The following is an 11,337-nucleotide window of genomic DNA, read 5'->3' as shown; positions in this document are numbered from 1 at the left end:
TCTCTTTCAAAGTCCTCCCAAATTATGCTTAATATCTTGCTCTACACAAATTTTGAACCCAATTCTCAACACTTTGTGTAGCTTAGAAAAGGTTAAGATTAGTCTCAAACCCTCTTGTCTTTCCACTTTGTATAGATTTGACTTGGACTCGAGGTAAAATTAACAAAAGTCTGATAATAAAACCACACGGTCTTGGTCCCTAAAAAAACCCCAAAAATATCCACAGTAACGTATGGTGCATAAATAGAAGATAAAATACTCGATTTGAACGTAACTGCTATATGCGAGTGTGACAAAGTACCCAGTTTTACCAAAGGAGTGAAAGGATCCGCTCAGAGTAAAAAGGCGTTACCTCCACAAAGGTCAAGGGACAAGTTGCACCACCCATTCCCAACCACAGCCTGCTACTCTCTGATTGGCTGAAGCATAGATAAGTTCCCACCTTTTCTGGAGCTGGAGATGTTGCAGCTCACATTGAGGCATCACAAACCCTTATTTGTGTCTCAGCAGCTAAACTAGTCTTACATCAGCAATAAATCGCTCTTAATATGGAATGGTGCAGTGTACAAAATAATCACAATACCCCTCATCAAGCCTTTAAACACCATTTGGCTCTAAAGTTGCGAACATTTTGAAAAGTTTTTAAGCCATTGTTTACATCCTTTTGTTTAGTTTTACAGTGAACCATTCCACAGGGGGACCAGGTAAGGCCACTCCCTTCTCTCTTCCCAAATTGCTGGGCGTTAGTCCATTCACTGCTTCCCTACATCCTGTACGTTTTGCTCCCGGAGCTTCCTCGACTTGAGTTTTTCTGATGCACCTCCTGCAATAAAAAAAGGAAACGTACTTTTAGAGATGAAGATGAGCTAGTGGAGTGAACATTTGGTGCAAAAGAGCTTAATCAAAATGAGGCTGTCAAACATGACAAAACAATCATTGCATCAAGTTTGGTTTGATTTTGAAGGAGCAAAATCCAAGTTGAAGAGTTGAAGGCGATACCTCGCAAGTTGGAAATGTGCCCCTAAAAATAATCAGAAATTCACTTGCTTCAATGAAAAGTAACTAAAATTAGATCGTTTTTACGTATTGAGTCATTAGACGTTTTACTTGCACCTCATTTGTCAGCTGGTGTTGAGGTCGCTTTGGAAACTTCTCATGCATTTCCCTTCTGATTTTCTCCATCTCACAAAACCAAAGATTACTCATTCACACCACTGGTCATTTTGGGTGGAGAACAATCCACCCCCAAAAAATGTCATTGACCACCTCTGTTCAAAGAAGTTGTTGGTAGCACATCCAAATATGGGCAACAAAAACATGTGACTGATTAACATAACTAATCATAAGTCTCTTGGGTAAGAAGTAGGAAGCCATGAACTAGGTAACAAATTATGAATCTAATAAAAATAGTTGACTTGTTCTAGGTAATGGTAACCAAATCGCAAACTAAGCATAAGTGCCCCAAGCTGAAATATGGAGTTCACACATAACAAACCCTTAACTTGTCGTTTTTTAATGATGAGGCTAGATCTAAAAAGTGCTCGTCTGTTCACCATTAGATAATAGTTAAATCATGATTAGTTCATCTTTTACAAATTGGAAGTACTACCAAATTCTGTCTAGTCATTCAGCTTGAAAACCAGTGAAAACCCTATCAGTCAAAGATGATAGCTTATTAGATGATTTTGGGTCAGTTGGTAATCTCAGATGGTTTTAGTGATAGTTATGTTTAAACAGAGAACAGATTCCTGATTGAACATGTATTTGGTGATGTATCATGATCCATGATGAGGCACTGCGCTGATTCTACTTTTATGATTTTTTTTATGTCAAAAGAGGTTATCTATATTTTGCATTGTGCTAAATCAAATTTGACCTTCATCTTTATTGCATTGTGATTGAAGGGCAAATTGTATTGAGTCATATCCAGTTTTGCTGCTCATGTTTCTTTAATGTATTAAATAATTGCCAACTTACTTATTCTATCAGACCAGAGATGTGTAGCTCTTTTTTTGTACCCTTCCCAACATAAAATAAGGATAATTTGAATTTCAGGTCCACAAAAAGACAGATTTTGTCCAATGACGAGGAGACAGTTGCTCGTTCTAACTTTAAGCCCTCGACTTTTAACTAACTTTTTATATTTTTACTTTTTGAGACGAGGCTCAAAGCCCTCTTCTCTCTTTCTTATTGTAAATTCATGAATGAAACAAAATGCATTTATCTATTTCAGAATGAAAAAAAAAACTAATAAATGTTGATATATTTTTGTACATTAAGCATATTAGCTATCTTTTCATATCATTTCATATGATTCAAATAATGCATGTTTTATAAAAAAAAATTGGAACTTAAATTATAAAACGATTGAAGTAATAACTAAATAAACTGCATCGCATCCATACCTTGAAGGATGAATGACTATGTCCGGATGAAGGTCTCTGTGGAAGAAAAATAAAGCCACTTAATGTAAATCTAACACTTGTAATGTAATAAAGTGCTAACAGAAAGTGAACCAGTTGAACCCTGAACATGTCACTTGAGACATTTACTTAATGTGATACAAGATGTTTTTTTAAAGTGCATCTTTGTTAAATTGGTAAAGATCAGTGTAAAGCCTGTAAAGTGTTTACAGAAGATATATTTTATGATATTAAATCATTTATTTCCAATCCTCCAGATACAACGTGTGCATGGTTTGTGAATAAGTTCATTGCTATGCTCACCTTTTTGTTTTTAGTCTTGTCTGGCTGCTGTGCTGTCCTGCGCTCCGTGCCCCTGTCCACTTTCTGGCCCGGGTTACTAACCTTAGCTGTTCTCGGCATGTCTGTGTGGCGTTGAGCGCGCACAGAGCGAACGGCCTTGCTAGTCTTGGCGGGCGCGCAGTACATCTCCAGGCGCCGCAGCTCACAGCTTTGGAAGCAGCACTCGTCCACGATGCCGCGAGACCGCCTAGCGCTGGGGCCATATCCTGGTTTATCTGTTTGGGGGGAAAACATTAGGAAGGTTCAGATAAATGAAGGAAGCTGGGCTCTACTGGGGCTCAGCAGAGACGGAATCAAGTGTTTGTTAGAAGTTTAATCTTGCTGGAGGCCCGGTCTGGTCTACTCTGAATCATAACAATTTAGTTCAATTAAATTCAAAAAATACTTTATTAATCCAAAAGGGAAATTAATTGTTGTTGTAGCTCATCCTCCTGGATTCATTAGAGTTGTTCTAGATGCTGATGGCTTTGGGCAGGAAGAATCTCTTGTAGTGCTCTGTACTACAGTGGATCCGAAGAAACTGGCTGCAGATGCTGATCTGTCCATTCAGACCCAGCAGACCTCTCAGTCCTCTTGGGCAGCAGGACTGCTTGAATTCCAGACAGAACTCCTCCCCAAGTGATGGCCATTTCTCCCAGCAGCCTGTCAAGCCCCTTGTCACTGCGGATTTAACTGCAGGTGCCGGGGGGGGGGGGGGACGATCTCAGTCCTCCCACTGTCATGAGCCGTGTTTCCTGCCACCTCCAAGATCTCGGTGGTCAGGCATTCGAGCATCACCTCCAGGTAGACGCGAATGCATCCACGGCACCTCCTTTTCAACTCATTTGGGATTTGGGGCTGTAGCTGAGAGATTATTTGAGCTTTTGAGATGTTAATCAGCTGTTCCCTGTTGTAGAAAATCATCTTGTTGTTACAGTTACGCATCATAACAAATGTCCAAAAGTAAAAAAAGTTTTCAGCAAAAATTCTTCCAGCGGCACAGCATCTGATAGCAAAGGAATTAATCATCTGAAAAAAAAGCGATTTACATCCAAAAAAAAAAAAAGACTAATTAAAGTTTTCAAAGGCAAAATCTCAGAAATAATGTAAAAGAGAGCTACTCAAACATGCAGCCACCTTGAACGGTGCAGTTGGTTTGGAACAGATCATACTAGTCTCAGCTCAACAACAAAATGTGAGTGAGAAAGGTGAAGCACCCACATCTGCCTTTACCCTCATTTGACCCACTCTGGGCCCTTGAGCAAGGTCCTTAACTCCAACCATCTGCTCCTCCAAGCACCCTAGAGAGCAGCTCTCTGCTCCACACAGAGTGGGCTGTGGTAGCTCGATGGTCTGTGGTTGCATCAGGAAGGACATCTAGCGTAAAAACAAATGCCAAGTCTTGGTGTGAATTAATTTGCTATGGCGACCCCTGAAGAAGGGAGCAGCTGAAAGAAGAAGAAAAATAAATAAAATAAAGTTCAAATGACAATAATTTATTCCACCTAAAATTGACATCTTACATTATTGCACACTGCAGACTCACTTTGGCAGTTGTATTTCTGTAAAAAAAATAAAAATCTAAATGTCCTGCTCGGTGATTCTGGCATGGTTTTATTTCACAGAAAGTCCTCCAAGTCTGATCCACCTGCAGAAATGTCCAGGCCTCGCTGCTCATTCTTGTATTCATTTGTCAGAAGCCCCCTGAAGGCCCATTCAGAGAACACACTGAAGAAATGTGGAAATGGCTGTAGTTAAAATTTATAAGGCTATTCTGAGGTGTGACACTGGGGTTTTGCAGTGACGTTAATACTCCCGCCCTCTTGTAACTCAAAGACGGTGCTTTTCAGGTGGCTTTTAGATGAGCCAAGACTATCTATTGACAATCCCCTGCTCATTCTGAAACAGCAAAATGCCAGAGGAGAGATGGGGCTTTTCCCTGTTATCAAATGAAATAATAATAATTTAATATGGCATTTACAAGAAGGAAATGCCTTTCCCTCTCAGAGTTAATAGCTCTTGGCTGAGACGCCTGCCAGAGCTGACAAAGTGCATTAACTCCTGCTCTGCATCCGCCTTGTTCTGACAATCTTGTTTTGGACTCAGAGTAGCTTTCATTGAGAAACAAAAGCATCTTCCTTCTTGAACACCCCCCCCCCCCCCCCCCCCAACCCCCACAATCTGCTAAGCGTGAATGAGTTAGAGGAGAAGCACATCACTGTGCAGCTGCATTATTTAGAAAGCCAAGAACTGGATTTACTCCGGTTCCTAACTTACCCCAATTTCTGTGTTTCATTGATTTAAAATACTAAAGTGTGGAGAGTTTGCCAGATGATTTATGCTCTTCTAGGAAACTCTCTTCTCTCCTTTCAGCCATTTCAGCAAACAGATGGTGTGTGTCAGTGGGTGCAATCTTGGCTGTTATATTAACATCTGATGACAAAACATTAAAAAGCATAAAAGTTAAGTCCAAGTTGATGATTATATAAAAGTCTGTTAAAAGCCAAAAGTGGGTCTGTGCCTTCTTTTCCTGGCCTGATTTTCAATCCCTCTCAAAACAAGCGTCTACCAGTTAACATCCGCTTTTTGTTCCAAAAATAGTTTGCCACCCTGCTGCACAAACAGCTGGAATGGGGACCAGAAATCAGCTGGTGCTGGTTGTATCGTAGGTTAATCAGCTAGGGCAGGTCGGGGTGGGGGTGGTGGTGGGGGGGGGGGGGGAAGAATGCAAAGAATAATCCGCTCTGAAAGCTTTGGTTTTAAAGGTTTAGTTCCTTTGATAATTGCTGTAATTCCTCATAAACAAGTTGTTTTCTGTGATTGTTGTTAAACAAATGGAGAATTACGGCATTAGAGTTGTGGCCATGCCAACCAGTCATCTCCTTATATTTCACAGTTATTGTATTGAATTGTTGGGATTTATATTTGGCCAACACCATAGGTGGTAGGTGTTTATGAAAGTGAATGTGCTATAGAGTTTATGGCATGCAAAACATCTTTCTGTCTTAAGACAATGGGACATGATGCACCTGCACCTGGTGTTAATACTCATCCATCATGTGAATATGTGCACATTTGCCTTAAAATATTAGTGGACAAAAGAACCCAATGCAGGCTTTCACTCTGGTGGACAAACTTGACATCTAACGTGCTGCTAAGTTAAATGAGCAACAGTTATTTGTAGCAACGAAAACACAAAAAGGAGTTGACAGAGGACAAAGGACAATAAGAGGTATTTATACTGAAGGAGGATTACTGACCAAAACCAAACACTAGTGTGCCTCAGGGCTGTGTCCTCAGCCCCATCCTGTTTACACTGTACAATCATATTTATGTCACCACTGACAGTTCAACAATTTTCAGTCAGGTCATCTGGATGGTTTCTTTATTTTATTTTTTATGCTGAGACGTTTCACCTTCTATCCAGAAGGCTTCATCAGTCTGATAAAACAACAAACAAAACTGCTTCTCCCCCAATAGCTTACTCCAAAGTAGAAGAAAAAAACCTGTTGTGTTGGTGCTAAGATGGTCTCTGGGGCACGCCCTCTCCTCTGGTGCCCACTCTCTCCCTCGTTGACAGTCATGTCAAACTGGTTCAAAACACCAAAGTCCATGCTCAACATCCAGGTATAAAATCCAACAATTTGCTCCACACAGTTCCAACGCACTCATCAAATATGCTGATGGTTGGACCATTGTAGGATTACAGCTATAACAAGACACAGTCAACTTCCTCAAACTCTCCCCAGAATTGAAGAAATTGTCTTTGATTTCTAAAACTTTAGGATCACAATGGACACAGGACCGCAGATTAATGAAAAGGAGGTGGAGCAAGTTACATACTTCAAGTTCAACCAACCAGTTTGAACAACCATCTACCGGTAGTCTCCTTGCATCCACAATGGCTGTCCCATTGTAACATACAATGATAAAATCGCTTGTCATTACATTTTTATTATATTAATTTCATTTACTCATTAACCATCTCAACTAAAGTCAGCAAAACAAAAAAATCTATCACAAAAGTAGTTTGCCTGTCCATTGCAAAGAACAATGAATTAAGTTTTTAGGTTTTATTCATTTCGGTTCAGATGACTTTTGTTGCGTAAAAGAAACCTTGTGATGTTTAAAGGTAAAGGATATGAACCTTTGCTAGACTGAGGTATTTTTTAATGCAGTGGGCTTTTTTGAGTTGTGTTGGGTTGTCATGGGAAGATACAGTGCAAGGAAAGAGTAGAACAGTGAAGTCCTTAATACACAAAATCAATTGCACTCCAACGTTTGTTGCATGCTGAATATATTGATGATGCATTTGTTTGTGTAAAATGAATTGGGAAAATATTGACTTTTTGAAAGGGTGTCCCAATTCATATAGAAATATTTTACAATGTGCCTTTGTATTAGGAACCAAGTAGCATTAGGAAATGGGATTCTGCAATAGATTTGAAATGCACAAACGAAGGAATGATTACAATAATCAAATACATCTATATTCAAAAATGAAAAAAAAAATCTGCATAAACAGAAAAAAAGTTCTGCAAGGTATTTGTATTAGTCTGGACGAGGACTAAATATGAGTAATTTATATCTGTACTTTGGAAAAGTTTAATTTTCTGAAAATATTTTCTGATTTTCATTTCTAAAATCATTTTCAAAATAAAAATAAGTATAATTTTTACATGTATTACTGTAAAAATGGTGTGTCCGCATTCTTGGCACAAACTTCAAGGTTGTTCCTGGTGCAGATTGGACACGACCAGGGTTGTCCCTTGTCTTCTTTCCTGTTTGTGGTGTCCGTGAACAGGATCTCAAGGAGCACTCATAGAGGAGGGTGTCTGGTTAAAGAACGTCAGGGTCTTGTTTCGCCTTTAGCAGATAATGTGGTTTTATTGGTGTCTTCAGACCACGTGGCAGGGATGGGAGTCAGTTCTTCTGATCTCTGACTGAGGTCATGGTTCTTTTGGAGTCTTGTTCACAAGTGATGGTAGTATAGAGCGGAAGATGGGGGTTTGTCTGGAGTAGTGAGGGCATTGGTCTGGCTGTCATGGTAAAAAAAAAAAGGATCAGTGTTGAAAGGCATTAATGGGCTGTCATCACCCTCATTATTATTATGGATTATGACCAAAGGAGCAAGACCCAGGAAGCAAGTGGTTGAAATTGATAGGGTGGCCAGACTCAGTCTTAGAGATAAGGCTCCATCATCTAGAGCAGCATGGAGAAGAGTTGCTGCTCCTCTACAGCAAAAGGAGTCAGTTGAGGTGGTTTGGACATCTGATTATGCCTCCTGAACACCTTTTTCCAGAGGTTTTCCAGGCTCATCCCTCTAGAAACAGACAGAATTCACTGGAAGTATTATGTATCCTCTCGAGCCTGGTAGCACCTTGGGATCCCCCAGGAGGAGCTGTAGAGGGATGGCTGGGGTTTCCTTCTATTGTCTGACCATATGCAACTGAAAGTGGATGTATGGATGTAGAATTGAAGTTATCCACATCATCAAGTCTAATGGACAGTTTTTATTAATCATACTTTTAATTGTGATCAAATGTTTGTTTAAATGCCGGTTTGAGCAAAAACATATGAGATTTCATCTGAGATTAATTGGGATATCCTTGCTTTTTATAAAAGCAATTGGGCTGGGTTTTTTTGTGTGTGACTTTGTCCATATTTTATAATCATGAATCTGATGTGCAAATGTTTCTAGACGTATTTTGTTTTCTTTGTAGAGATCTCTTGAATCAAGCAGAGTTTTAAAAGTAAAGTACATGTTTAGTCCTGAAATGTCCCTATATATAAGCTTCACCCGATGTCCAGGTCTAAATAATGGCTGTGCTTTTTATGAAACTCCTCTTTACAGTATTTTATGGAGGGAACGGAGATGTTCACTTTATGTCTTGATGGGAAAAACCACGCTTTTCTGATTGTGATGGGGAGAACACAGGAGGCCTTTCTTCAGATGCTTCAACCTTGCGCTCAAGCACAGAGAGGAGAGGGGAGGGTGGGGGTGTCTTTATCATCCTGTAATCCACATAATCCCCTGCTGCTCTGAGGAGAGGCCTAGCTCTGCATGTTTGAGTGTGTGACGTACTATTTACTCATTCAACTTCTGTCCAGCTCACGTAACTCCGAGTAAAATTAACAAGGTCAAACAATACAGAGGAAGGCTTCCTCTTTGCTTTTCTACGTTTGGCTCTCCAACTCTAAAATATTTCAGATGTGATATGTTTGTATTCAGAAATGACTGGTCACCTCATCCTATGATTGTGATGCTATGCATAATTCATTTTGAGGAGATACACATGAAGACGTCCCAAGCTAACTTTGGAATTCCTAAATATTTTAGCACGACCTAAAATTGACTGAGGACACAAAGTGCTTACACTTAAGACAAAAAAGTCCTGTAACAAACGTAATTCCGGCACCGAACATCTCAAATTTATGTTCGGTAAAAACAAAAACAATTGAGGATTTCAGGCTAAGATTTTGACGAATGTCTTTATTTCCCCCTTTCCCATGTTTTGTTCAACTACCCTTCCAACAACTGGTGTTTCTGTCAGATTAAAGTCTAGCCTCGCGATCCAGCTGTGCTACTCCACTGTCAGCATGCTTAAGGTGGATTGGCAAAAGCACAGAAAGACTACTGTTGTTGCAACACTGTTTCTGGACACATTATCAGTCAGAGGGCTGCCAAGTTCAACACGGTCAGGGGAAAAGTTCAGGGAAAGGAGCATGCTTCCTTCGGCCAAGCCATGTCCCGAGGAAGACAGGATCCAGACATTTCACATGGCCGAACTAGAGGGGATTGAACAAAAAGGAGGAGGTGGTGAGAATGTGAGAGAGAAACTAAAGAAGACAGCGGGAAGTGTGTTTTCCAAGGAACAGCACCCCGCTGCTCAAACCTCATCGTCTTTTCAGAAAGAGGATGAAGTGTTCATGAAATGCGTCTCTTTTTCTGCAAGCAGGAAAACGAAGCACTGGTAGATGGATGCTGTGTGATTCAGGGACAGCTTGACGCAAAATGCGGGAAAGACTAATACACCCCTTTTCTGTGAAATGTTCTGCTGGTTAAAAAGTATACCCTATGAGGATTCAAGAGTTACACTGGCTTTAATTCAATACATTCGGATGGATATGAGACAGTCCTGCAAGTCAGAATTAAATAAATATTCTTACAACTGTAGGAAAACTCCACCACAGGAAGCCAACATTTTCCCCACACAGTCCTATCTGTGAATACACTCATATCACATTAAAATCCTAAACATGTCTACAAGTCTGAGCCAAGTTCTTCTGGATGGAGAAGAGTTGCATCTTGCCAGTTTGGTGAGTCTTCAACAGTTCATTGGCAAACCCAGTCAAGAGGATGAACAAGTTTTGGAAAAACTGCAAGGTGCATGGTGACCTTTCAGCAGCTGATGGTGGATCAGTCTGTGCAGCATTGTGCAATGCCTTAACATAATAACACAAGAGTTGGTACACGAATGAGACACCAAGTAAAAAAAAAAACAGCAAAAAATAATGGGTGAGACATAATCTGTGTTATCAGACCAATTCACGATCCTAAACTGAACATAGGCTTCGACTGGAGAAACATCAGACCATTGCATTTTAATATTTAAAGAAAACTTCTATATTTAAAATTAGAAGTACATAAAATGATGTCATAACAGTAGAATTTTGCAACTAGAATAAAATAAAACCGTATTATTGTGGTACGACAAAACTCTGGCCAAGCATAAATGTTGATTGATGGAACTAAAGAAAATGTGAAATAAAGTCCTATTAGTGGGTTACAAAAGTTACACATTGGGATTCCAGTTATAACTAGATATATTAGCTGCAAGAACGATGGTGGCGGATCATTTTCGGCATGACTTTTTTTTTTTTTCCAAAAAGAGAGTTCATTATCCAACTAGAATCAAGATTAATGAAATTTTATTTTAGCCTGAACTTTAGCTTTTTGTCGTCATTTGGGTTGATTTAAATTCCAAGACTGATTCTAAGGTTTACGCATCACTATCTGTTTTAGATTAGATTTATTCATCCATTTGTGGTTGGGTCTTGAGGGGTAACAGGTCCAGGAGGGAAACCCAGACACACCTTAGTGACACGCCCCAGTTCCTTTTGGGGGATCTTAAGGCATTCCCAGACCAGAGAGGCTGCACAGTCCATACAGCAAGATAAGCAACAAAATTTTTCTCATGCAGCCACATGAGCATGAAACAACGTCTCATTGAGTATAAACCAGCCTTTAGGGCCACTTCACACTTAGCTGCAAAGGTAACATTTAGTCTTTGCTTGAGAAAGACCATCTAAAAAAACCAAAAGCTCAGTTTTCTTAGGTTTTGTGAAGATAATTCTCATTTATAATTAAACTGATCATTAATGCAGAATGTAACAATGAAAATTTAATGCTGATAAAGATAATAAAGCTCAAGCTTCTGCTCCTAAGACCTGACTCTGGAAAAAACACAAGATAATGGATGGAAGATAATAAAACTGTACATTTTCTATTTCTATCTAATGCTGGATTTAGGGGCCAATTTTTACAGCAAAAAATGTGGAAAACAGAAATTACAAGGTATATCTTGTGTTT

The 11,337-nt window shown here is 39.6% G+C and overlaps 1 protein-coding gene across 1 annotated transcript in view; it reads right to left on the bottom strand.

Annotated features, from left to right (window-relative positions):
* Positions 1-721: 721 nt before the first annotated feature.
* igf1 (insulin-like growth factor 1) overlaps positions 722-11,337 on the bottom strand; it is an 18,128-nt gene continuing 7,512 nt past the window's right edge. Inside the window, exons 3-4 of the mRNA XM_037695726.1 lie at positions 2,808-2,980; positions 722-823 (exon numbers count right to left, since the gene is read on the bottom strand). Coding sequence (XP_037551654.1) covers positions 764-823; positions 2,808-2,980 — 233 coding nt within the window. The 3' untranslated portion in view covers positions 722-763. The remainder of the gene's footprint in view (positions 824-2,807; positions 2,981-11,337) is intronic.

The sequence above is a fragment of the Nematolebias whitei genome, chromosome 22 (genome assembly GCF_014905685.2).
Source record: "Nematolebias whitei isolate Nwh7 chromosome 22, NemWhi1, whole genome shotgun sequence".
NCBI lineage: Eukaryota > Metazoa > Chordata > Actinopteri > Cyprinodontiformes > Rivulidae > Nematolebias > Nematolebias whitei.
Note: the sequence above shows the minus strand (reverse complement) of the source record. Positions and strands in the feature narration are given on the sequence as shown.